The following is a 27,929-nucleotide window of genomic DNA, read 5'->3' as shown; positions in this document are numbered from 1 at the left end:
TTCCCTTCAGCCCTCAAAATACCACAGTTAAAGAAATGATGACAAGCTATTGACAGAGTTTTAAAATGTTGGAAATTATTATTAGTGGTAATATTAATTTTAATGCAATAGGTTGTATTTCTTAAAAAAAAACTACATTTCAAAAAATGTTTCCTCAAAAATGAAGGAATGCTAATTAAGTTAGAATTTAGCTACTATAAACCTCTGGGTTCAACACAAACCAAATGCTGCAGCCTTACATCAAAGGTTTAACTGGAGGTTAGGGCAAACATGGGACTCAGCCCAAGTTGAGCCGATGATTTATAGGTGTCATCAGTAGTTTAAACTATTTTATTTTTCTTTAGGAGCAAATAAAACCTAAAGTAAAAAAAGCTGTCTGCAGTTTAATCTCAAACATTACATGAAGGACTTGCAGATAAAACTAACCATTTGCAGCGCCTTGCATTTATATTTTATATATGTCACATTACAAATAGTGTTTTCTTAAAATTTTACATGGTAGATTAAAACCAAACCTAAATTGTGTGTTGTGAATTTGTATTCTGTCGTAATTAATCAAAAAATTTGTGCACTGACCTTCTTACAAAGGTCTGTTGGAGTTTGACTCTACTATTTTTAATACAGAATGACATTTTGACCATTTTTCTTAAAAAAAACAAAACAAACTCTGGCCATATTTATAAAATTGTTTACATTCAAAGAAAAAATACAAGGAAGAAAAGTATGTCCTTCTCAAAAATGTATAAAAATATATATTAATAATCAGACCCTTATCGTTGCTGAACAGCGTTTTGAATGATTCCGCAGGCATTGTAACGATTTATCTCTGAGGACTAAAAGGTCTGTTAAAACTCATGCTAATGTTCGGCTAAGTTTTGATCTGCAGACATGGTGACAAATTCTTGCATTTACTGCCATCTAGCGGATCCTATTAGAAACGTTCAATCAATTCTTTAAATTATTTTTATGTTACAGGTTATTTGTATCTTAGCTTAATGTTAAGGTTTTTATCCAGGTCTGTCTTAAATTATGTTTCAAAAAGGCGTGTTTAAACAAAGGGAAAGTGTTTTTTTTTTTTTTTTTTTTTTTTTTTTTTAAAAAAACATTTTCTTTTATAATTACAATGGTGTGCGGCAGGTTTTTCTATGAATTCAGTCAAGTGGCAGAGATTAGAGTTATGTTCGCAGCAGTAATAGCAGTAGAGAGGTTGTTTGCTTTAACACTAACGTAGCTGCTGTTAGTTTTGACGTCAGGTGAGTGCAGCACCGCACGCCCCTCCATCCCGGTGCAGAGCAGAGGACGTCTGGTGCGCACTGAGCGCGCCGCTCGGCCCGCCCGGACACTGCAGTGGAGGTACCGAGCCATCGCTGCGGCAGCTCGCTCCCGACTCTACTTCCCGCTACAGCCGGTCCGGGCCGGGACAGAACAGGGGGGGAGAAACCGCTGGGAGCCATGGCCGAATCTAACATGCGGTGGGGGTTTCCCCGTCTGCGCCGGGCCGCGGTAAGCTCCACCGGGAGGTGGGGAACGTGGGAGGCTTCAGACTGGGCGGTGAAGGATAGCTACTGCAGCAAAGAGAGATAATACTGTTTTACACTGCGACACCGAGTGCGTGATGTGTTTTTAAGACGCAATACATTTTTAACACGCCTTTTTCCTAGAGGCTGCAGAGTGCAGCTCACTGTCAATAAGTCTGTGTTTGGTGTAGGACAGGCCAATGACAAATGTGCTTGGATTGGTCCTGAAGGTGCAAAACAGAAAGCTTTCCTGGGAGACCAAAGAAATGAAGGTGTTGTTAAAGCCTTGTTTGTGTATTAAGTCAAATCGGCCTCATTGATCTTTATATGTTGCACAGTTGTGCAATGCTGATGTTCTTACAAGTTTTGGTTACATCATCATGGCTGCTGGGTGAGCAAAAATAAGATTCACAATTTGAACTTAAGTTGGTTTTCCCATAAGAATGAAAGATTTAGTAGATTTTGCTGACAGGTCCACATTTTATTTGTAAAGGTGTGTTTATAGGTGGACAGTGCACTTTTAACATGGCTTTCAATATTTTTACAACTAAAACATGATGGGTGTTAATTTGCATTCAGACCCCTTCATTCTGATATCATTAAATACTAATGATACATTTTGTTGTCACCTAATTGGTAAAAAGTGCACAAGTATTTGTCTCAGTGTAAATACAGCTTTTCTCTGAAGGCCTCAGAGGTTCGGTAGAGAGCAAAAGTAAACAAAAAGCATAATGAAGACCAATGAGCTCTGCAGATAATAATGTTACAGAAACGTTTACAGCAGAGAAACAAAAGACCAAAAAGCATCAAGATTTTAACACAACCTATTCAGAGGAGACAGCAAACGTGGAAAAAGATGCTCCGATCAGACGAGACGAACTGAACCTTTTTGTAGTCATGCTAAACATTATGCATGGCCTCATCATATTGGGGGCTTAGAGTGAACCAGAATGTGAATGGGGCTAAATTCATTGAAAATTAATGTTTACAAATGTCCCCTATCGAATCCAGGAAAACTTTCAAAGGCAATACTGCAGAAATTTCAGTCTATAGATGTACAAGTGGGTAGAAAAATTCCCCCAAAAATAGTTGCAACTGTAACTTTAACTTTTAACTAAATACAAATACATGCTACACTTAAAACTGTTATCTGTTGATTTTTATCCTGAATGAAATCAGAGTAATGTTTACTAGTTTGCCGCTGGACTAAAATGGTTTCATCTTCATGAAAATATTGATAGCAACCATAAAGAAAGAATATTTTCTAAAACACCAGTAAATAACTCCAGATGTAGTAATTTTTAATTCAGTGCGTGATGTGAAGTGGCTAAGATGTAATCCTCAACCTCCTGCATAAATTGTAGTGAAAATTCTCAATGTTGTTTTGTTTCACAATAGATTACGATGAACTAGGTGAAAAAAATGCAACAATAATCAGTTTACATCTGTTCAAACTGTCTTTTTAAAGTAAAGCTAACTGTGAATTCTTACAAAAAGAGTTTTAAAATCAAGTTTCCAATTGCTATTAAATTCTACCTGAAGATAAGATAAAGTTTACCCTGCAACTTCTGCAGAAATCTGAAATGTTGCTTTTGAAGAAAAAAATATGCTTTAATTTCTGCAAAATCTAAAATGTACAGACTGCTACATTTTAGATTTTTTATGATTTAAAATGCAGTTATTTTACCATAGAAAATACAGCTGTAAGTCACAGTATGACAGTAAATAACTGGCATTCAGCTGCCAAATAGCTACTACAACGTTTTACAAAAACATTGTAAGGTTTATTACAACAAAGAAAATGTGCCTGTTTGTTGGGAGTTTGGCTTGACAGCTGAGACTGAAGGAAGATGTTTCACTAAGCAGCGGAGTGAGTAAGAAGAGCCGATTTTTAGAGGCGCTGAAATGCTACCGAAGCTGAAAGATCTGCCAGACTGACATTGAAGGATGCTGATGCTGTGTTAAGCTTCGCACTCTTTCTCTGAGTTGGCAGTCTAACGTCTTCAGTACCGTCTCTCTGTTTCCTGCCTGCCAGAAGTAACAGAATAAGCCACAAAAATCTGTTTGTTGTAGCTAAAACAATAACATTTCCAGAATAATTATGTCTGTAATACTTGGAATATGAAACTGTGTTATGTTGTTTTTTATGCTTGATCTGAAATTTAAAAATAATCTGTGCTGCATGTTTGTCATTTGGCTGACATAATCAGTCTGATGTTCTGTAATTAAAAGCATTTTTTTTGTAAAACAAGTTGAAAGACAGAAAGATTTATATCTATTAGTATTCTCAAAACAACACTTTCTGCATCATTGCAAAAAGTTTGTTTCTTTGGTAGCAAAAGATGTAATGTCAAAGATTTTTGACATTTTTAAGTTGTATTTTTGTACAGAATTCAGGAGTTCATGAAAGTAAGAAATGAATTATTTCTTTTAGACTTCTTTTCCTGGCAACCTTCACTTGGTCTTGGTGCTTCGCCCCACCAGCTTGTTGAGCTCCACCCCCAGTCCGTCCTCCAGCACAGACCTGGGCTTTCGCTTCAGCCAGGATGACTTCCTCCTAAAGATGCCGGTAAAAAGACTTTACCGAATATCACACAGCATATTTTGCATGCAACACCGCATTTAGTTAATTTTCTAATTTTGTAAATGTTAGACGGCAATGTTGGACTCAGGATTTATTTTTGCTCTGTGTCTTGCAGGTGGTGATGCTGCGCTCAGTGGGTGACCTGCTGCGCTACATCGATGAAAACCACCTGGCATCAGACTTTACTGCAAAGGTTGAATATTGCCAAAGTGACTGGGTCCTCCTACGATCGGTAAACAGCTAACTGATGCGAATCCACCACACCAAGTTATGCTTATGAAATGTCATCTGTTTTTATACTTTTGACAATTTGTTTGTTTATGCAGTCCATTGAGACCTTTGCAGTGACGGTGAAAGAGATCGCTCAGCTGCTGCAGGGATTCGGCTCTGAGCTGTCTGAGACCGAACTCCCAGATGAAGCTAATGCCATTGAATTCCTGCTCCACTCCCACTCACATCGATACAGACAGATGAAGGTGGCACTTACTCACTGTCCATCCTTGTCTTTTTTTCTCTCCTCTACTTTTTATAGCAGTTTTTCTCCTAAATTTTAGGTGCATGCTGCTTTAGCTGTGTGTGTTTTTCTTGTTTTGTCAGGATGACATCCGGGGCGTGCTGAAAGAAGGACGCCTGCTGTTGTCAAACCTGGAAACAGTTAAAGCCGCAAAGAGAGAAGCTGAGGAAGAGCGGGAAATACAAGCCGACATGGAAACTGTTCAGAGGTGCTGTTCATGTGAAAAGGTTCCAGGATCATTTCTTGGAGATTTTTTGTCATGTTTAGATTCAGTTTGAAAATTTGAACTTTATTTAAGCAGAGAGTTTGTTTGGGAGTGTGCCTGCCGTGTGTATTTTAGGCTTCTGGCACAGCTCAGAGACATGGAGGAGGCATTTGATGGTTTCTTTGAAAAACACCACCTGAAGCTGCAACAGTACCTCCAGCTGCTGCATTATGAAAGCAGCTTCCAGCAGGTGGGATAATTGGTGTTTGTGCTCTCACTCCCATAAAAGTCATTTTAGTCAGGCCTCTTGGTTTACACTCCTGTGGTTTGTGTGCAGATGGATGAGGTGCTGGAGCGGATCTCGGCCCAGGAGAAGGAAATTGCCTGTGTGGGAACTACAGTGGTTCAGACAGAACAGCTACTTAAAGATCTGGACAGTCTGGATAAACGAGCTCAGGTCATGAAACACATAAAGATTCACTTCACTCAATGTTCAGGTGTATCTCAATAAATGACAGCAATATTGAAAAGTTACTGAATTCAAAAGCTGAAACTCATTTTTCAGATTAATTCAACAGAATGATGTTTTCAAGCCTATATTTATGTTAAATGTGATTATTTTTTTTACTCAAAGCTAATGAAACACTGTGAGTTAGAATATTATTTCAGATCAATAAAAATGTTTTTAATATAGAAATGTGGGCTTAATCAAAAATGAGATGATATTGTTTCCCATTTTGAGCCTTTAAATTGTAAATCAAAAGTAAATAGTCAATAGTCGTTGGATGATTCTGCACTTGATATTCTACACCAAACCTGTCTCATTTAAAATAAAAAGATGTGGATATTGCATCTTGGGATGAAGCTGGAAATAAAGAGAGATGATTTTGAACCTTTAGAAAAATACATTTATGTGTAAACAAACTGTTATTGCTAGTTATTTGAATGGAGATATCTCAGATTATTTATGAGATTCATCACACAAATTGGTAGAAAATTGGACTTCAAATAAGGCTTTGGTTTTCTGAAATTTGTTGGGGAAATTTTTCAAATAATTTTTTTTTAGAATTGTGTTAATGCCGCTAATAAAGTAGCAGGAGACAAACACCTAACATCATTCTCCACCTACTGAGCAACGCCGCTCTTTCACCAACCAGACCAGAAACACAAAGACCAGCAGTCCCATAATTTAAACAAAGCATTTCTACCTAGAAACTAGTGCTCACTGGGAAACTCAATTTAGTGACCAAGATCATGCAGCACATACACTACCCAACTGGCATGAAACCAGCTGCTTTTCCAGCTTTCTACTCTCCTCATCAAGGGCAAAGTGGAATCAGTTGTTCTCTGCTGGCTGTTGAAACCTAACAACAACAAAAATATGCTGACACTGCTGCATGCAACATACATCTTTCCAGACTATTTTTAGTCTACCTTCATCTACATTGTACATTTCTTCACACTAACTATTGCTAGAGTTGGTGGGCCACAGAAAAACAAATACAAGGAGTAACACAGGAAAGCGTTAGTACTTTGTTCTTTAACAGAAACTTCTTGTTCGAGTGACATGACCCACAAGGCTTACGTCCTACATTGGTTCTCAAAAGAAAGATAAATGTCAGTGAAGTTTAATGTAATGTTCACACCCTGACATTGGGCGTATAATTTTGTGTACATCAGGAGGAGATGAATCGGGCCCAGGTTGTGATCCTGCACGGCCACCAGCTGGCTGCCAACCACCACTACGCTCTGGCGCTCATCGTCCAGCGCTGCAACGAGCTGCGACATCACTGTGATGTCATCAGCACTGCCGTACGCACCAAGCGGGCCTCGCTCACCCGGACACGAGACCTGCTACGGCGCCTTGAGGAGGTAAACATATTACAATCATAAGCTATCTCGATCTGCCAATATTTGTTTAATCCTTAATTTATTTATGTTTGTTTTAAATTTGTGATATTTTCTTTGTTATTTAAGAAAAGTCTATAGTTTTGTCTTGTTCTTTTTTTGACAGGCTCTCCGTTGGTGTGATGAGGGGGCCTATCTGCTCGCCAGCCAGATGGTGGACAAGTTCCAAACTAAAGAGGGAGCTCAGGAGGCTCTGCAGTACCTGAGCAGCCACCAGGAGAGGGCGCCATCTGTTGTAAAAAACACCCAGGACACGCTGAGCCTGGAGTTTGAAGCTGTGCTCACACCTCAGCTGCAGGTAGCTGTTTGCTCTGCTGCTTCCTCAGTTGCAGTGCAAGAATTCACACTTTTGTCCCTTTCGCAGTCCCAGATTACCATGGTGAAAGAGAAGCTGAGCTCAGTTCAGTGCATGATCAGAAACAGAGAGCAGTGTTTGAAGAAGCTTGCAGATGTGCAGGTTCGACCCATACAGCTGGTGGCGCCTCGGCCTGAACCGGATCAGACCGTACTCCGCTGCAAGTCACCTCTCTTCTCCCCAAAACACGGTACAAGCCACCTCAGTTGTCTCTTCAAATGTTTAGCTTCTGTTATATTTTATTTGTTTATGGCACTTTCCTTCTGGACAGCATAATACTTGAATTGTATCAAATAACAAAATGGTTCACCGCAATTCGTTTCGATCTGATCTGGTCTGCTGCTGCTGCTGATTTTAAGTGTACCGCGATTTCTTTTTAATGTTGATGTTTCCACTTGCATCAGTATTATTTGGTGATCGTTTCCTCTGTGTTTATTTGTGTGGCACTTCCTACAGGTGTGGACTTCAATGTCTTGAACTCAAAGTTCTCATTTGATCTCCTTCCTGGCAAAAGAGCTTCAAGGAGAAACAACAGCCCGCGCAAGGTGTGTGTTCATTTAGGCATAGTCTATATAAGGAATATTTTTTTTATTTTCGACTTAAGATTTTGTCCCATATTAAGCCAGAAATGTATCTTATATATTATATTTAGTAAATATGCTAATTATGTTTCTATATCTGCAGTATCCTGTAATATTTACCACAAATGTGAAGATGTTGAAAAAAATATGCTTTTTTTACTGCTGTGGCCTAGTTACACACAGAAACATTAGGAAGATACAATTTATGTTTATTTTATTGTGCATCTTTTTTTGTTATTATTAATGATATTGAAAGAAATAATAAAATCACCAGTATAGCATGGCGATCCAAAGATCCTGGGAAGCTGTCAAGCCTGCACTCCATCATGATCGTTTTGAAATATCCGGATATTTTAAATAACAACATGGTGGATTCTACCAATAATCTGAAAATGGGTCTTTCAACTTAATAATGACCCAAAACAAATGGCCAAATCACTAGAAACATCAGCCATCTTAGCCTCCAGATGAAAACAAAACCTATTTAATGTGCTGCTTCTTCATCTGTGATTAGTGTTAATTTCACCGTCTCACTGTGGGCGTGTTTTGTCAGATTGAGGTGATGCATGATTACCAAGGTAACCGCAGTTGCCTGTACGGTCCCAACCCAGAAACTGATTCAGAAGCAGAGGACAATTCAGAGCAGGTCACACGGTAAGTGACCCCTGACCTCTGCTCTAACCATGTATTTGTTTAATCTGCGTCTTTTTCTGCATTACGTATTTTTTTTCTATTTTGAATTCAAGATAGTTTGTCTCCTTATTGAACTGTTTTAGGCACATTATGAAGGAACTGATAGCTACAGAGAGGATCTATGTTGATGAACTGCTCTCTGTTCTTCTGGTGAGTTTGCATTTTTTAGTTTAAGCAGCTCAAAGAAAACATTAAGATTAGAAAAAAATACTTATGCTTTATATTTCTTGACTTAGTTTCCCATTTATTTTGATCTTTATTCTGATCTTTATTTCTGATTTATCAGGGTTACAGGGCAGAAATGGAGGACCCCTCCACGTCTTATCTACTTCCCTCAGCTCTTCGCTGCCAGAAAGATGTTCTGTTCGGCAACATGCCAGAGATTTACCAGTTCCACAGCAGGCAAGCCTTCAGGCTCATTCACACGTGTTCTCACCAGCTCTCACTGAGTCGTCCTTGCTTTCTTCTTTCCTTTCTTTTTGCTCTAATCAGATCTTCTTGCCTTTTTCTTCTCTTGGATTTTCTGTTTAGGATCTTCCTCCATGATCTGCAGGGTTGCCTTGAAACACCAGAGAGGGTGGGGGCTTGTTTTCTGCAGCGGGTGAGTAGACAGGAGGAGGGATGTGAGGACTGAATCAAAGTTGATCAAAAAAGCATGAACTAAGTGGAGCCTTATGTGTGCTTGAGTAGAAAGACAAATTCCAGGTGTACGAACGTTACTGCCAAAACAAACCCTGCTCTGAGCTGCTTTGGAGACAATGCTCTGATTCGCCATTTTTCCAGGTAGTTACATGTAGCACACATATGGAAACTCTCTACTCCATTTACGTATTCATCAATAAACTCTGTCCCTTTGTAATTTTTTTCTTCTTGTAACTCTCAGGAGTGCCAGAAAAAGTTGGACCACAAGTTGGGCCTAGATTCTTATCTTCTGAAACCAATCCAACGCCTCACTAAGTACCAGCTGCTGCTTAAGGTTTTAAAATCCTACAGAAATCTGTTTCACATGAATGAAAAAACAAACATTTTAGGTATACACTGCAAAAACATAAAATCTCAATAAGAATTTGTATCTAGTTTCTAGTGCAAATATCTCAGTACACTTGAAATGACACAAAACTAACTCATAAGTAACTTTTCAGCAATATACAGGAGCTTATTTTCAAAGGTTTGACAATAAAGGTTAAGAGAATTTGCTTTTTTCTTTGCAAAATTGTTACTGCTTGTTACATGCACTTGGTAACAAAATGGTAATTTTCTGCTCATCCAAACTAAGTTTACAATTTAGATGCAGCAAGAAATCAGCTATTGACAGAAGTCAGACTTAACCGGCCCTCAACAATTAAACCCCCCCCCAAAAATCTGGTCTTTTCCAGATCAATGAACACATCAGAAAAAATGGTTCTAAACTTCATTTTAATATTCATGCAAAACAAAACAAGGGACTAGGACTCTTGTAGATGTTTCTAAACAGGCACAACAATACAAACTGTAGATGTACAAAATGTAGATTTGATTTCATTAATTTGCTGCTCAGCAGACTGGCTGACAGTGACTTCCAGTTTTACTAGATTAGATTATGCAGAAGCTGCTGACATTTCCTGCTGTGTCTGTCTTTACTCAGGAGCTTTTGAAACACTGTGTGGAGGAGCACTACCGCTGTGAGCTCCAGGAGGCGCTGGACTCCATGCTGGAGTTGCTGAAGTCTGTCAACGACTCCATGCATCAGATAGCCATCACAGGATATCCGGTACCAGCAAACCAAACCAATAAATTAAACCGAGTTCATCTAATTTAATGTATACTGCTGCTAAAACTAGCAAAAACATTCTTTCAGTGAGGATCTTCTTGATCTTAGTAGCATTTGTGTCTTGGTTTTCAGGGTGATATTAGCCAGCTGGGCCGCATAATCCTCCAGGGGAACTTCAGTGTATGGATCAGTCACAAACGGGCAGCGGTGCGAATGAAGGAGCTGGCCAGATTCAAACCCATGCAGCGACATCTTTTCCTCTACGATCACGCACTGCTCTTCTGTAAGCGACGAGACGAGGACAGCCAGGACAGCTTCTACAGCTTCAAGTCCTGCCTCCGAGTTAAGATCTAGCTCTTACTCCAGGATGCAGTAAAATGATGTGTCAAAGAAAGGAGGGTGATGTTGAGAGTCAAGTAGTGAGTTGGGGGGCGTATTCTTCTAAACTTGGGTTAATATTGTAAATGAAGCTCATAGTAGTTTGTTTTGTGCAGCCGATTACTAATTAGATCTTGAGCAATCATTTTGTGGATTTCCTTCATTTTCAGTCCAGACTTTAAAGTAGTGTGGATTGTTTACGTAAACTGCACATAAAAGCCTGGCTTCTTGGTAGTAACAACACTATTTTACTGGTTGAGTATCAAATCTGTATGGCAGCTTTGATACCATACAGATTTGGTATATAAAGCTGTTTTATATCATCTCTGTTTTTCTCTAGATGAGCACTGTGGCCATCACAGAAACTGTGAAAGGAGATGTGAAGAAATTTGAAATCTGCTACAGTGGCAGAGAAGTTGTTTATTTAGTTCAGGTATTTTGCTATTGGTTTGCTATTTTCTGTTGAGTTACATATAATTTCAGCCTAAAACTTGTTTTTATTTGGTCTGTGTGTATGCTGTCTGTCCTAGGCTCCCACGGTGGAGGTCAAAGTTGCCTGGCTGAACGAGATTCAAAAAATACTGGCCAACCCACAGAAACTACAACAAGGTTTCTACCACTTAAATTGTTCAGTTAAAACACGTCTTTACATGTTTTAAGCAAATGCCAATGATATAAAACTTGCAATCTGCTATAATTTGTACATGTAAAGGAATACTGCAGAACTGTACTTATTTAGTGTCGTTTCCTTACAGAGTTTTTTTCTGCTCTACTAATTTAATGTGGTTTATAAATTCAAATTCACTTAGATGTAACCCAGGCGTGTCTGTCTTCATCTATCCTCAGAGGAAGATTCTTCTCTTGCTCTCCCAGACAACCTTCTCTCTGACAGGTGACTCGCTTTTAAAGATCTCAGTGATATCCAAACCAAAAATCTGGTCAGATATTTATGTACACTCATCACTGATATCAATATTATATATATTTTGATATTTTAGCAGCACATTTTATCCATCCATTTTCCTATGTGATTAAAAAACATAGATTTGACTGCACAAGTTTGACTTAATGCTAATTTTCTATAATATACACAGTGTTAACGTTACAGGCTCAAATATGTACGTTTGCTATCTCTAGTATTTGGATAATTGTCTTTCAGCAAATTGCTTCTCAACCGCATTCTTTTTGTAAACAGTGAGTTTCTGCCATACTTCCCAGGAATCATAACATGAGACAAAAATTAAAACACACTATTTTTTTTAATTTATTTTTTATGCCATTTTTCAAATGACTTTTAATGAGAATTCAGTCTCATCAGGATATAATTAACTATATTTCTTTACAGGTGTTTTTGTATCTTTGTGTATGTTAAAGTAATAGTGATTGGTGTTTGCATGCCAGCATGTTATTTCATGTCTGAGTAACTTTTGTTTTTTTTAATAATTTCCAACATATTTTACCAACAGATGAAAATAAACAGCATTGTTTCCATGCATGACATTATAGATTTATGTTTTACCAAAAGGCCGTAATCGGATAAAATTTACAACAGATATGGTATCTGTTCTGTGAGATCTTCTTTAGTTATATTAATCCTGCACTCTGAGTGACGTGAAGAAAGTCCTGTGCATAAAGTTATTTAAGTTAAGAAATTTCTCATCTTCCAGAAAGTGAAGAAGAGACATTTTTTGGTATGAAGATAAACTAAATTTGTTTCAAGTAAAAGTGTGAGTGAGTGATATCACAAAACTAGGGAATGCAAATAATTACACAAGTAAAAACAAGCTAAATTTTGAACACAGAAAACAATTCCAACTAAAATTTAACACAATATGCTATCAGTAAAAAGGTAAACAAAACAGATTATGTGTTTTCTTCAGGTCAGCTTTAAGAAGAAGTTTTAAAATTTGAAGACAGGTAGATGTCTGAAAATGTGATATTTAGCAGTTTATTCCAAAGATGTGACAGTTACACCAAATTTTGTTTTTATTGAACCATCTAGAACATTCTGGGGATCTCAAAGACCAGGATTGAAATTACTTATGAAGAATAATAAACTATAGCCTATCACATATATTTCTATAGTATCTAGTCTTTTAGACTAGACTTAGAGGAGACTCTGTCTTGAAAGACTTTTTGGCTTTCACAAACAGAAGATTGATTAGAGACCATTTTTAAATACTTTGTTTGTGCTTTATGTAGGAAATGGGTGAATTTCAGTCAATCAGAAGTATTTTTCTACTCACTGTTTTTTTTAATTTTTCTCAATTTACTGGATTTGAATGGACCAATCCCACCCATCTGCTACTTAAAGCAAGTTAAACTACACTTTCTTTGCAAATGAAATAAATATACATGACCTTTCTCATGTGTTTGTGTAGAATTTTGTTTAAATAAAATAACAATTCCATATATTGCAGCACTCTAAGTTATCTGTGTTTGAACACAGTTCGAAATCAGAGGCTGAAATATATGTTGTTGCAAAATGAGTGGAATGCAGTGTGAACCTCCAGAATGTAAACGAGGTTTGACCTTGGTTTTTGTGACACGGTGGATGTTTGTTTGCCTGTCCTGTTTGTGGTGCTCGTGTCTGTGTTTCTGTGGCCATGCGTTGCTTTTTTTTAGCACATCAGAGATGTGTGTGTCGTGGGGCGCCGCGCCGGTGGGAGGCTGCTCAGCGTGTCTTCCTGTTCCTCACAGTTCCTCCGCAACAAGCCACGCCCACAAGTATAGAGGGGAGGAGTCGACATATTCGAGCCCCGCCCACTCAGACCCTGTGGTTCACTCGCCTCGACGTAGTGAGTTGGAAAACTGCAATGTCAAAGTGAAAACTTATTTTTACAAAATAATGACATCTAAATAAGTCTTTGCATGAATATCACCTTCTTTAAAGTGAAAGATCTAATTCAACAATGTTGCATCTACCAAGTACTGACTTAAAGGTGGGGAATATATATGCAATCACTTATTTTATGTTTCATATTTTTACATTATTTTCTTTTTGTAGAAATCAGTTTTAAAATTTTTGTCAAAAAAGCCAAACTTTGCTGATCATAATTGATTTGTAGAACCAATAAAAAGGGTAAAAAATCCAATGCGGTTGGAGATTTTTTATAGGCACTCTAATAGCTTAACAGCATGCTAAGCAAGACTAACTTCATCATTTTCTCTGAAATGTCCGTCTTTTGTATTATTGTGAAATCTTCTTACAAACACTTCAATAAAAAAAGAAGAGTGCTTCTTTCTTTCTGTCTCAGCTCAACATTTCAGTCAAGTTCATCTCTGATCTTTGATGTTATAAATTTGGGAGGTTTAAATACTTTCTGTACAATGTTTCTGGCTTAAATGTGCAGCAGTTTGGGTTTCTTCTTTTCAGGTTGGCCTGCTCCTGCTCACTCTGTGGCGATCTGCGAAGGCCTGGAGGACTGGGGTGCAACAGACCTCTCTGCCTTGTCCGACTCGGATGAGGAGGATCATCCCTCCCCACTGGTAAACTTTTCCTTAAGGGCTGGGAACAAACAAATTATATGTTGTTATATGGATAAAATGTCATGATTTAACCACCTACATACAGAAAACAACAAAGCCCATCTTCCCTTTGGTGTAGGAATAAATCTAGAGATGTAATTTCTCATGTTCAGGTGGCGGGCAGGTACAGGGTCATGGTAGAAAGCAGCATGGCCAGCTCTGATGACATCATCTTTAACTGTGGCGATGTCATCCAGCTGCTTTATGAGGATTCGTCAGGAGTGTGGTAACGTGCCGATTGGAACAAAATTCAAATTATAATGCATTCATGGATATACATAGTCTAAAAGAAATCTTAAATGTTTGTTGTGCTCTGATGTGTTGTTTGTAATTTTAGGATGGTGAAGAATATCAGTCGTGGTGAAGAAGGTCGAGTTCAGCCTGAGGACTTGCACAGGATTCTGGGAGAGAGCTGCTGAGAGCCAATCAAAAGCCAGAAAACTCACATCATCCATTCATTTCCCAAACAAATGCAGGCATCTGATTCAGTCAAGTCAGACTGAAACACTCCATCAGCCGCTTATTCGACTTTAAAGAGCTGTGACAGAAGCTGTGTACTGCAGGACAGATCTCAGAGGAATGTAAAAATTGAAAGCACATACAAGCCATTTTTATCTACCTGCTCTAGCAATGATGCAGAAGAATGTTTGGACTGGACTGGTTTGGTGGGTCCTCTGCATACTTCCTATATGGACTTTTATTTTGGATGTTGTATAAATAATATTTTCTTATGACATATTTAAAAAAACACAAGCAGATAATTATGTACATATCATCTGTGTGCCAAGTAGGAAAGCTGATCACTGCAGCTTCTTTTTGTGACATGTTTTTGAGTGAGACCTGCCTTCTTCTACTCTAGAAAGCACACCCTGTAACATTATGAGATGTGTTTCTTGTAGTGCAAAGAAGTTGGCACATTAGCTTTGCCCCTGTATTCGGCCATAGGTGTTATCTGAGAAGCTCTATGACTTCTCTGTCCATTCACAAAACATACAATGCAAGATTGTGGGGGTAGCTGTGGTAGATCTTTCATGTTGCTGGTCAGAAATCAAACTTACCACCTCATCACATCCACACCAGCAGTCTGTCCTGCCGCTGCTCTGACTTTATCTAGATGACTAGGCTTGCTCCATAGCAATAAATAACAACATTGAACAAAGTGATCAGTATGTTTTGGGTTCCCTGTGAAATATGAAGTGCTGATACCTCAAAATGTTTTCAGAAAAGTGAAAGGAAGGAGTAGGGTAAGGCTGAGGTGCAAGCAGCTTGTATGTTTGGTTCATATTACTCATTTTTAATTGTAAAAGTGCAACTTATAAAGAAGAACTTCAGAGTTCATAACCTCAGTTTGCATTTTGTGATTACGATTCCTTCTAGATGTGCATGTCTAGATATTCATACAGATCATTGCCCAGAAAGGTAGTCATGCAGCAATATCAGGTTTGACGTCGACCTGAGAGGAGGTTTTGTAAATTTGTTGTGACAGAACCTCTTGTCAATGGAAGTAAACTAAAAAAAAAAAGGTAGTGATAGTCTTCCAGCTGCATTTACCTACATTTACCTACCTTAGAGGACACAAGAAATAAGAAGTTGTCTTAATTTCTTTCAGGCAACATTATACTTTACCACTTCTTGTTGACATTTTGTTGCATGTAAAAAATTGCATCTTCACACCTCAGTGGTTTATAATGAGAGACAATGAGTTATGTTTCTTCAGGTTAGACTTTTACATATTCAAGACAATCTGACAAAAGTTTGGTAGAGTAAAGCCACAAGATAATTTATCAGTCAGTTCTCATGCAGGTGCACATTAGCAATATCTTGATCTTTGTACAATCTGCATCTATGTCGGTGGTTCTTCCTTTCGTCTTAAAAATATCAAATAAAAGGATAACTTTTTGCATGCAATCACGCATGCAAAAAGACAATGAACCATGAAGACAATTTGCAGATGTTTTATTGTAATTCATGGTCATATACATAGATGCATTCTGAGGAAAAGATTGATTTATTTACAGTAAAATGTCTAAGGACATGATGATGGGCAAGTTTAACTTAATTCAGTTCTGTTTAGTAATCCGTTATATTACGCATTCTGCCAATCAGAAACCATTCTGTGAGAGAGAAACGTTATTCACCAAACAACATTGGTATTTCTCATATTATACAATGTGAAAAAATGCAGGAGGAAAGTTAACCTAATGCTACAGTAGTGGTCAGTAATCTAGAAGAACTGGAAAAGAATACAAGAAAATAGGCTTCTGTTCAAAATTAATGTAACTCCCATCTATTTGTATTTGTCCTCCGTCCATTCTCTGTTTCTGCTTTATTCTCCTCAAAGTGGCAAAGAAAGAAATCCCTTTCAGGCCTTTTAATTCATTTGTTGTTCATTTTCAATCTTTATTATTTGATTGCTGCTTATTAGAGTATTTTGAGTAATTACAAATGTATTTGTTCCTGGGTTGGGCTTTTGGGCTTTGCATAAGTTACATATGCAACCTATTCATGAAATGTTTCTTGTCCTCCTCACATTCATCTATCAAGCACAGTGCTGTGTGGACAAATACCTCTCTATAGATTTGCACTTACCTTTAGCTTTATTTTTGCCTCCTCTGCTGTTTTACACACACAGAACTGTGGTTAGTGTTGGCTATAATTGTAAAAAAAAAAAAAAAGAGGTAACCAAAGATTAATTAGAGTTGAAATGATGAAGAAACAGACAGACGGTTTACTGCCTCTGTAAAAACTGCCACGACTGACTTTTCCATATTATCACGGATCTTGTTTAACTAATGGTTTTTCACAGAATAAGTGTAAGAAGTGGCACTAAAACACTGCCACTTATAAAAACATGACACTTTTTGAGACAGCAAAATTCAAATGTGAATATGTAAATACAAAGATTATTATTAGTTTAGTATGTAAAATGTATCTAAATAGATAACTTAGGCAGTCAAAAACTATCAACTGACTTAAACAGATAGGCTAAAAATACACAATATTAGTGATATCCTAAAAAAAAAAAAGTAACCCTTCCAGTAATACCAAATTCAAGATTAACTTCACCAGTGAAACTAGATTTAATCTCACTGTATTTAACACCTACAGGACTGTAGCTACTTCTTTGTGAGATTTTTCAAACCAACTCAGATGTTAGAAACGGTTTTGTTCTGACAGGCTTCTTGAACTTGAACTTGTTTGCTGCATTTGCTCACTTTGCACTTTTTTTCTATCCTTTGAAACATTGAACAAGCTTGTATTATAATGCATAATGCCTGTAACTGTTTTCTGAAATGTAAGCACATGGTTATTTCATTTGATTCTGTCTGATTGATGTGTCTAAGGGGTTTATTTCAACTCCTCTTCTGATGTTGTGGGTCTTTGCAGAAAAACTGAACTTCATAAAATCACACAAAGATGTTTTAATTTCTTATTGCCTAATAAAATATAATCTCAGCGTTCTTTTGGCGTGTACTTACTTAGATTGATTTTTAGTCTGTTGCCTGTGATGAATTGTTAATTCCTTTATTGAGATGTACTGGTTTGTTGTCAGAGCTGCTAGGTCTGGGGCCACAATGTGCCTAATGAATAATCCACAGCTACAATCTTAAAAAATAGATTATTTATGTCAATGCTTAGTTTTATTTTTTGACAGACAGAAGGTTTAAAATCACATGATTTTTGGATTGCTATGTTTTGATTTATAGTTAAGTTCATTTCTAGTCTTATTTTTAAAACCTTATTCCTACTGTTTACACTTTTTATGTGTTCATCTGCACCTCACTGAGTTTTAGTTTCCTGTGATCATCCTGCTTTGATCCAATTAAGAAAACTGTTTCCTATTTTCATCATCACTGATATACAGAATACACCGCTTACTTACAAGACCCCTGTTTTTCTCACATATGAAATAATTATTTAGCTGGGAAGACAGCATTGTAAAGCAGAAAAGCTTAATGGGATCAGTTTCTTCATGGTGAGCCTCAGGCCAATGCAGACACAAAGAAACTGTTTTCTTGTCAAAGAAATGTTGAGAACATCTGATGTGTTGCTTGGAAGTTGTGAAATAAAGAAAAACAAATATAACCAGTTATAAATATATGTTTTAGAAGAAAAATCACAGTAGAGTTAAATCTATACAAATGCTACAAGACAGGGCTAAATTTTGCATGCACATTTATTGTAGATTCATGGAAGAGGTTTTGTTCCCAATCTAGTAGTGGAAACGTTCAGAAAAATATCAAGAAGGGTGTTTCATTCTTCCACCACAGCATGTTGTAAAGTATGATTCTACAGAGCTCCGTTTTTCACAAGCAACACGTTATAATTATTATAATTTATTTATGGAAAAATAAAAACATGTTTGATGTCAGAGTGGACGTCCTCTCTATTGTTCGTCCTTCTCAGACTAGCAGTTGGACTAACTAATCTGTTTTTGTCCAAATAAAGGAACGAAGAGTATTTCCTTTAGGTAAAATATCAACAGCTTGGAACCGTCAAAAGAAATCCTGAATTTGCTGAACTACATATTTTAGTTGGACTGTAAGATCCCAGTTGTCTGAACAATCCAGGAGTAGTATCGTGAAACACGGGTGTAGATGCCGTATTTTCCTTTCTCTGCACAGCCCTCCCCCCAGCTGACGATGCCGGTGAGAAACCAAGTTCCTTTGTAGTTGGTGGCATGCGGGCCGCCGCTGTCTCCCTGGCACGAATCGCTCAGTCCGTCTGCAAAGCCGGCACAGAACATGAACCGGGTGATGTGGTCCCGGCTACTCTGTTTGCACAGGGTTCGGTCCGCAAGAGGAGCCGATAACTTCTGAAGCTTGTCAGCTTCAAGACCTTTGTCCCTTAACCGTCCCCAGCCACTCACCACAGAGCTACTGGAGTCTTTCAGGAGGTCCTGTATGAAGGCGCTTGGGCCCACGCATATGGGACGTCTCTCATTGGACAGTTCCACAGGAGTGGCGAGCTTCAGCAGGGCGATATCGTGATTAAACTGCGAGTGATTCGAGTTGTAGCGGGGGTGGATGTGCTCCTCCGCCACTTCATGGTTGCTCTCTGAAGCCTCGACCACATTCACATCATGCTCACCTGGAAATGTTGATGACATGAGAGCTTGACATTGTATGAAACAATAAAATATTAAAAACTAGTTGTGATTAGCTTCCAAGCATATACAGAAAATTCAGTGCAACCACGTTTATTTCATCTAATGGTTGTAATTCTTGTTTTTCTCAGCATGGGGTGCTGTTGTGATAGAGAGGTCTAAAAGTACCGGAAGTTGAAAAAACTTCTTGTTTAAGAACTTTGGCACTTTAACTGATAAAACGGAAGTGAATGACATTTTGGAGCCGAGACTTGTTGGAGAGGACTACTTTATGGACCTTACCAGAGGGGCTGCGTTTCATTGGCTGATGCCCATTCTACGTGGTCACGTGCGTGGCCGTCTCACAAACACACTTAGCTTCCCGTTAGCTAAATACAGCATAATGGCAGAACTGATACAACTTCTACACCTTGAAGCCTGTCTGCTACACAGTCTTACGTTAGCTAAACAGATCAATATGCAATGTGTCTGTATCTGACATACACTAAAGATTTTATTTTAGCAGAAAAGGCTTTGGACTAAACTGTTACTCCTGTTAGCCACGTTAGCACCAAGTACAGCTAGTCAATCAACCATCGCTGTGTTCAGGGAAGCGCTGATTAATAATCGAGAAATAAATATCAAGCCTGGAAACTTGATATCGTAACGGACTGAATGTTATGTTTTTAACGTAATCTTTGCTCGTCTTGCGGGGCGCAGGCGGTTGCCACGGTAACAGGTGTGCTTAAACTACAAAGAGAGAGAGAGTAAAAAGGTAGGAGTGGTTTTGAGTTGATCACCTGTTCAGGTTATTTTACCTTTGTTTACCTTTGTTGTGGCGCATTACAGCCGCTGTAGTTTCTAAACATTGGACTAATTACCTCGTTCGTTTGTGAGTTTACCTCATTCACAACAAACATCAAATAGAACAAATATATTTCATAAAATTTTAACAAACAAATGGCTTCTACCGCGGTAATTATGTGAAATTTGCCTTTACCTTTACAGAGCTCTTTGGTTCCTCCTGTCAGCCTGTAGCTTCTCATATTGAGGTCAAAGTTCAGATCTACCATAACTGACTGACACCTGCTGGCCTCAGGTTTGTAACCAGCTTGTGACTGAGAAACCAGTAACCTCCTCCCAGATGATGACATGAACTTGTTAGTTCCTCTGTCCATTTAATAGCTGATATATTGTGAAAATCCGGTAGAAATAATGCACTAATCGAGTCACGTTTACATAGAAACAAAGCGCCGCGAGGCTTTGCATGCGAGACTTGCGGTCACGTGGGTCGGTTGTGGGCGGAGCTTGGTAAGGTCCATGGCCACATGAGTAAAAAAATGCAGATTTTCAGTAATTAATGTCTGAACTGTATTATTTTCCATGCACAAAGCTGAAGTGATATTCCTGACGGCATGTTTTTCCGTTTGTCCTTTTTTACCCCATGTCATAAACTGTGAAGCTGCGTTGCGACAACTCTGTTGAGTGCTAATAGTGTTGCTGGTTAGGAGTGTCATCCTAGTGTTATATGGACCATTCATGTAAAAAAGGACTATTTTTTCATTTTTGCAACTCAGAGAAAATGTTTCTTTTTGAGAATAAAGAACCCCTTTTATTTGAAGGTCTGTGTGCTCTGTTAATCCCAGTTTAATCAGTTTTAAGGTATACAGTTAGATATTCTTTTGCTTTGTCTTACCAAGTCTTACGAAGATAGTGTATTTTTTATGTTTGGCCACATCCAGGCAGTGGGCTGCAGTGATTACCCAAAATTCACTTAGCAGAGAGCCTCCACAGATAGGCAGCGTTTTGTTTCGCTTGGGTGAAAAAGCCATCAGGCCCACCTGAAAACACACATAGCAACACTTGTACTTTAGTCATCAGATCATCAAATGTAAACATATAAACCTCACCACAGTCATGTGTTGGTTTTTAACACAGCAATAACTATTTCCAATGTCTTTTCAATTGTTTTTGTCCCAGGACAGGTTTCTACTCTCCAGTCTCAGTTCTGCTGTAGACTTTTAAAATGTTCAAACATCTAAATAACGCCAGCCCTCCCTTGCCACATGGTCAGTGTTTACAATTCGATAGGATAGTTCCAGGTCTAAAAAATAAAGTATATCTCATAGATGACAAAAAACATGTTTATAATCTCCAGACTTTGGGAAAGGTGCAGATCCAATTACACCTGGTACAAAACAAACACAGCATTTCAGAAAAAGAGTGTCATCCTGACAGTCAAACGTTGTCATGGTGTGATGGTCTGGGGCTGCTTTGCTGCTGCAGGACCTGGATGGTTTGCCATACATAATTTAAGTAAAATGTTGTTGTTTTTCCCCCCAAAAGGTTTAAATTTGTTTGGTAAACAAAAAAAACGAAAACTAAAGTGTAAGTGTAAGCTAAAAAAGCTAAAGTGTGGCAAAAATACATAGATAAAAAAGAACATAATAAATCTATTGGATCTGTTTATGATACATGACATTCCAATGTTTCAGTGATAGATGCAGCTAACTTCCGTGTCTCTTCCACCAATTTAAATAGTGCTGTCCTGTACAATCAAGAACTGATTAGAAGCATGAAAAAACATATTTATGAGTATTTTTCAGCTCATACTGTAACCTTAATAAAAGCCTGCTTAGGGCCTACAGACTCTGGCATGCCTAAAAAATAAAGTGTATTTCCAACTATACAAGTTATCTTCAATAAATTAGAATATGCATTCTGATAAGGCTCTTTTTTTTTTTTTTTAATAAAAGAGCCTTTTAAAAACAGCAACCTTTAAGCAGGTATTACACATAGCTTTTCTTGAGCCCACATTTTAGTAGTACATTTATTGTCTGATGTAATATTTTAATCTTAAATGTCAGCTGAAAACAGAAATAAAGGCTTGGAAACTTCAGGGTAATTAATCTACAGGTGTTTCATTTGTAACTTAAATTAATGAAATAAATTGACATGTCAAAAATAATCTAATATATGGAATATTATTGTGAGAATCTGGAAAGATTAGGCTAAAATTAATGGTGGAGATAAAGAAACATCTCATATGCAAGGAAACATTGTGAGGTAGTGTTTGTGTCATGTAATAGTTGGGAAAAAAAGCAAGAAAAAGATTAATCACAGTTTTCCGACATGTCAATACATTGTTTTTAATCCAATGTAAAGAGAAACCAATAGCTTTGATTCCATACAAAACAAAATAAGTTATCCGTCAAAAATAATCATTCTCTTTATGCATTCAGTAACACTACCTGCCAAGGTATCTCGCCAGGTGTGGCTTCATCTCCTCCAACAATCCTCTCGTCCACGTTCTTTTGGGCTACGATGGTGGGGAGCACAGGCAAATCCCAGGAACGCTTTTGTCTGGGACTTTTGCTGTCATCTAGCTCTGCTGTAGAGTTGATAGTCTCGGCTTGATTTAAGGAGGAACTTGAATCCAACCCAACTGATCTGACATTTAATACAGAATCTGCTGAGTTGTTGAACAGTTTTGATTCGTTCATTGGAGAGTTGAGGTAATCCTCGATTTCTACAGTGTAATCATAGTCGTAATCCTGTCTGGTGGAGTTAGTTGAGTTGGAGGATTGTGTCCACCTGAAAGATCTGGCAACCAGGCCAGAGGACAGGCTTACGATACCACAACTGAACGGCCCTGAGGGGAAAATAAGGCAAAAAAGGGGAGATTAGTTAGTTTTATCACTTAAAGATCATCTGTAAACTTAACAACTTCTGTTTAATTCAGTTTTCCAATGTTTTTATTGGTAATATATTTTCATGCTATATAAACATTGTTGCAAAAATTATGAGTTGGTAGACTTCAGGTTTGCTCAGTGTATGCTTACCTTGTGGATTATTGGTAAGAATGGTTTTAGTATTTTTTCTTGGAATTGGGGCTGTGAGATCTGCTGTCCTTTTTTCCATGTCAGTAGTGTAATTATCTGATAATTATTGTCTGCTCACTACTTGGCTCTAAGCATCTTCACCCTGTCAGCCTCACTCAGTAGCAATGTCTTTTATTTGACAGCTGCGAACTGAAACGTCAGCTTGTTATGCCTTAAAGGATGGAGGATGTCAAACATGACGGGTCCAGCTTTCTGTCTTTTTACTGTATAACAACCAGCTGTCAACATTTCCAAATGAGAAGCACAAACATTTTCAGATTGACTGAAAAAAAGAAGACTTAACGTTGCAGATTTATGGGAAGTTTCATTCCAGCTTTATGAAAACCACATTAATTTGAAATAATTTGAAAGGTTCAAATTAGTTGAATTTATCTGTTGATTTTCCTGCTTTTAGAATTTTATAACTTTAGTATTTTTGGCAACATGATCTGTGTTATACCTTCTTTGCTAATTATTCTTAACATATTTTCAACTCTGAAGTCTTTATTGCACTGTCTAACATGGATGGAGGCATTAATACAAGTAAATTAAGTTAATCTTAATGCATCTAATTTATGGAATGATTTACATATTCATGATGTGCTGGTTGTAACTTGTTGAGCTTGACAACTTTACTGTTGTTGTGTCATATTAAATTGCACTACCATGTGTTACTTTTTTAGTAAAATAACAAATTAATAACGTTCAGTATACTGTGCGTATTCTTATATTTCTGTTTTTATGTGATCATTTTTGTTCCACATGGTTTTGTTAAAAGTTTATCATTGTGGAATAAGAACTAAAGGACTAGAGACATCATGAAACAACCAGGAGAGTTTTCACTTGAAGAACAAAACACAAATAAATGCATCAATAGTTTTTAGCCACATTGAGGTGAGATAGAGTTTTATATTTTTGTTGACTTTTCCAGAATATGAATAATACACACTGAACATCTGAAAAATCTCGCAGATTTTTTAGATTACAGGTACCTGATGGTCTATGGAGCAGACATTAAACACTCTAAACAAGATTTTAAAAATTGTTTTACAGTGCATGTGTACTTATAGGTGGTCTGTTTTTAACTTACCTGTTGGTTCACAGCTTTTTCTATCTGTCCCAACTTCGTAACCAGCTGCACAGTGACACACACGTTGGCGTCCTTCCATTTTGCAGAAATGTGCACACCCACCATTGTTGATCGAACACTGTTTGGCCGTTTCTGTAAAAAATAAAATCACGTGTTAAATTGTAAACTAACACATCCGAACGCCAGGTCTTAAAAGAAAACATCATTGCTTGCTGTTACCACTTACCAATCTCACAGTTTTTACCAATAAAACCTTTTTTGCACCAGCATTTATAGGAGCTTAATTCATCCTCACAAACTCCTCCATTCTGACAGGGCTTTGACTCACACTGGTCACCATCTACGCACAAGCAATAAAAACAAACACAGTAGAGGGTCAGAGCTGATTTAACTTGTCAGTGTGGGAAGCTGACAAATATTTGACTTACCAGTGTAGAGGGACCAGAATTGCATCTAGAAGTGAAACGTAAGTTAAAGAGAAGGTTTCAGTTTTTTCTTTTAACATTTAAAGCAGAAGGTTTGGTCCTTCTGGTGCTTGTGTTCAACCTACAGTTTTTTCATTATCCTCGAACCACTCCCTGGCCTCCTCCATGGTGCATTGCTCCTCTCTACATTCTCGCTCCAGGTTGGCTTTCTGTAGCACTTCCTCGAGACGCCCACTGTTGAATCTCCGCTGTCGTTTCAGCACCACATGTGCCTTCTGCTGAGAGATAAACACGGTTTCTGAAAAGAAAACAGAGGGGCAAAAACCTGATCAAACCTGATCTCACACTCTGAGATTATTTCATTTCAACTCTTATCACAGTTTCAGTTTATAGTAAAATTGTCTGCTATATATTCTGATTAAAGTAACAGAGGTATATTGAACTGATGATAAAAGATAACGTTAAACCAAATGTGAATATCATATTCGGTGATAAATTTTAACTAATCTCAACAAAATATTCAATAAAATTACATTTCACAATCGGAATAACAAAGTATTTTGATGAAAATGTGCAGTAACTATCAAAAGAACAAAAAATCTTTTTTTTCACTTAATTCTAACTTTTCTATTCTGTATTTACTTTGATATGCTTTCAGAGGTGACGATGCTTAATGAGAACAGATTTTTCAGCTCCTATGCTTTCTAAATCTTTGTCTGTTTTTTCCAAAACAATCAAGTCCAAAAAGCTGCGGTTTACCTGTGTTGTTTTCTGTGATCTCAGCACTTGCTCCAGGAATCCCCAGTTGAAGACCAACAATGAAAACCAGCAGACAAACTCTGGCCATTTTACTGCTGTTAGTGATCTGGCTCATTATGACACACAGACTCAAGCAGTGCGCTTAGACTAACTCACCACTCCAAAGTACAGGGAACACTCTGTTTACTCACCTGTGTGGTCACAATCTGTCAGTGTTTGTTCTTTCACATTTGCTTAGATTTAGACATTAGAAAGAAAGTGTGAGGTAAAATAATATACCTAATTATTCTGGAATTAATCATACCAATTTCATGAGAAAAAGAGATTTATAGAAGCACTTAATGTGAAGGTGGTGATCATGTTGGCTTCAAGTCAAACATTGTCTAATATTGACAGTTCATGACAGTTGAAAATGTTTTGTGTGTGCATGTTTGTGCTCAACTATTTGTAATGTTGTTGGTCCTTTTTGTGATGAGCATCTTTACACATCACACATAGAAAAAGTTAAACAAACTGCAAAAACCTTTAAGAGAAGGTTAAAAGGCAAATTTGAATATATAACGTCTGAGCCATTGGAGGACAACCTAAACAAAATGTATACTTTCATGTACATGTTGCCTGAGACCTACTGTAAGCAGAAATAGACTGAGCGCTAATAAAAAAATAAAAATCTTTCTAAATTAAATATGTTCAACGACATGTTGAATAGCAGTATGGTAAGGGATAGGAGATTCAACCAATAATGTTTACACACAATAATGTTTACACTTGAGTTTGATACGTGATTAAAGCATGCAGGGCATGTACCTGGAGGACCAGCGTTGGAAAACCCCTAAGTTAAGCTAATAGATGTGCTTTAGACTGTAAGAAGACTCAGAATGATCACCAGGTAATTAAAAAATCAGTAGAAATTAGTAGAATTACAATCAAGTTTGCATCATTTTGTGTTTAAATAATAAATTGTGTGATAGGTTGCTCCCTGGAAAACAACTGTGCCAACAAAAAAGAAGGTCTATATTATATACAATGAAAAGTATAAAGCATTACGAATCAAGAATACTGACACACATTTGGACAACTTCTGATTTAAATCACTTTGTAAAATAAATGGAAAACTGTATTAAAAGAAATAAAGGAAACACTATTTTTGCTTTGTGCTCATCATTATGGATTACTGTTTTGATTACTATCAGAGATACTGTGCACAAACTACTAATGCAAATGCAATCTAAATAATTGTTGTTACTTGAAGCAATTTTTTTTCTGCATTTTACTGGCTCCATAAATACTCACTAAATCCACTGTCAAATTAAACTATAAAACCTAGAATTGCAAAGCACTCACAGTACATACACAAACATTCATAAGCTCCACTAATGCATCTTTGCATCACAAACTGAGCAGCCAAATGTTGCTGTAAATCTGAGCAGGCAAATCAGCTTAGAGCCGTTTAAATACAGCAGGAAAGAAACCGCTGGTTTCAAACTCCTCTGCTGCAGCTGCTGTTCACTCGAGGAGATTTAAGGGCAGCCGATCTCCAGGCTCAGAGACGACGACTGACAGCCGTCCGATTACAGTTTGAGTTACACGGGGTGCGGCTGTAGACAAATCACTGAATGTCAGGGGCTGGCAGCTCCTCAGCCACAGCGGCCTTGTTGTGATTTATTCCGTCATGTGGGATGAGTAAGGATTTTATCTATCTGTTTATTACAACTCAGGCCAGTTTATGGATTCATTAATCCTGCAAGCTGGAAACTTTTTGGGAAGATCAAGTGGACCCCTTTAAATTATTATGTAATGATTCAACTGCCCCCTGAGATCTGATTATTCAATGATGTCCACAATATCTCAGCTGCGGGGGAATGGACTGCTGACGCCATATCAGATGTAAACACACCAACAGAGGCTGAGAAAAGTGGGTTAAAAGCTGAAAAATCACTGCAGTGATCCTAATCTCTTCCAGGCTACACAATTTTATGAGCACTGCATCACTGCTGTGAAATCTGCTTGTTGGATTCAATGAAACCCATAAGAATGTAGTTGCATATTATATTAAAAGAGCCAACAAAAACAAATAAAATTAAAATATGATTTTAAAAAAACTTGACATAAATGGATGTAGATGAAATACTTGTTCAAGTAAACTAAATCAAACTTCTTTTTGTTTCATTCAAATTTACTCAAATAACTACAACTAACATCTACACCACTATACCACCACCAAATTCATTTTTTAAATGTTCTTTGTACCAAGTTCTGTAGTAAATATCGTAGTATTGCAGCGTAAATCAAAACACACCAGACAACATTTTTACAAATTCTAATTTCCAACCGAACTTTACCAAAGTATCTTCTGATAGATGGAACAGGGAGCTGATTGATGTGACACTTTTTGTTGTAACCATGAAGATGGTCCAGGATTTTTAATCCACAGAAGGAGACTCTTGCAGAGGACCAGCTGCTCTGCTGGCACACAGTTGGTTACCATGAGTCAAATTCAGAGATGACTTGATGCATCAGTCTTGTTTTCACCGCTTAGAGGGATTCATTTCAATAGCATGTGGACCTCACCAACAAAGTGGGAAAATAACAGCCTAATTACTTAACTGAGATGAATATTTATGTGTGTCAAGTTCTTTAAAGGACATGACACCATTGTTTTAAATAATAGTAGT

General features: G+C 37.6%; 2 protein-coding genes across 5 annotated transcripts; one reads left to right on the top strand and one right to left on the bottom strand.

Annotated features, from left to right (window-relative positions):
• The first annotated feature begins 1,160 nt into the window (after nt 1-1,160).
• On the top strand, nt 1,161-17,051 carry LOC102226251 (proto-oncogene DBL-like). Of its 3 annotated transcripts, none has more exons than XM_014471387.2 (26): nt 1,164-1,503; nt 3,952-4,086; nt 4,217-4,333; nt 4,428-4,577; nt 4,699-4,823; nt 4,956-5,070; nt 5,158-5,277; nt 6,501-6,692; nt 6,835-7,026; nt 7,093-7,273; nt 7,540-7,628; nt 8,218-8,318; nt 8,441-8,507; nt 8,644-8,759; nt 8,889-8,958; nt 9,048-9,140; nt 9,241-9,333; nt 9,982-10,107; nt 10,240-10,449; nt 10,826-10,918; nt 11,016-11,094; nt 11,332-11,377; nt 13,111-13,283; nt 13,862-13,974; nt 14,127-14,239; nt 14,351-17,051. In XM_014471387.2, the coding sequence occupies exons 1-26, from the start codon at nt 1,453-1,455 to the stop codon at nt 14,430-14,432; spliced, it is 3,042 nt and encodes a 1,013-aa protein (XP_014326873.1). In that variant the 5' UTR covers nt 1,164-1,452; the 3' UTR covers nt 14,433-17,051. The 3 variants fall into 3 exon arrangements, with proteins under 3 accessions (XP_023198135.1, XP_014326873.1, XP_005806037.1); XM_005805980.2 differs by having other exon boundaries at nt 1,165-1,503; nt 13,186-13,283; XM_023342367.1 differs by lacking the exons at nt 13,862-13,974; nt 14,127-14,239; nt 14,351-17,051 and having other exon boundaries at nt 1,161-1,503; nt 11,831-13,199.
• Nucleotides 17,052-18,098: 1,047 nt separating this feature from the next.
• On the bottom strand, nt 18,099-25,394 carry LOC102232890 (coagulation factor VII-like). Of its 2 annotated transcripts, XM_023342369.1 has the most exons (9): nt 25,255-25,394; nt 24,621-24,793; nt 24,499-24,523; nt 24,297-24,410; nt 24,071-24,202; nt 22,351-22,751; nt 20,796-20,940; nt 18,884-19,104; nt 18,646-18,738 (listed from the first exon to the last, which is right to left on the bottom strand). In XM_023342369.1, exons 1-9 carry the CDS (start codon nt 25,367-25,369, stop codon nt 18,730-18,732), a joined length of 1,335 nt encoding a protein of 444 aa, XP_023198137.1. In that variant the 5' UTR covers nt 25,370-25,394; the 3' UTR covers nt 18,646-18,729. The 2 variants fall into 2 exon arrangements, with proteins under 2 accessions (XP_023198136.1, XP_023198137.1); XM_023342368.1 differs by having other exon boundaries at nt 18,099-19,104.
• Between the last annotated feature and the right edge of the window lie 2,535 nt (nt 25,395-27,929).

The sequence above is a fragment of the Xiphophorus maculatus genome, chromosome 11 (assembly GCF_002775205.1).
Source record: "Xiphophorus maculatus strain JP 163 A chromosome 11, X_maculatus-5.0-male, whole genome shotgun sequence".
Lineage (NCBI taxonomy): Eukaryota > Metazoa > Chordata > Actinopteri > Cyprinodontiformes > Poeciliidae > Xiphophorus > Xiphophorus maculatus.
This window is presented reverse-complemented; position numbering and strand designations above follow the sequence as displayed.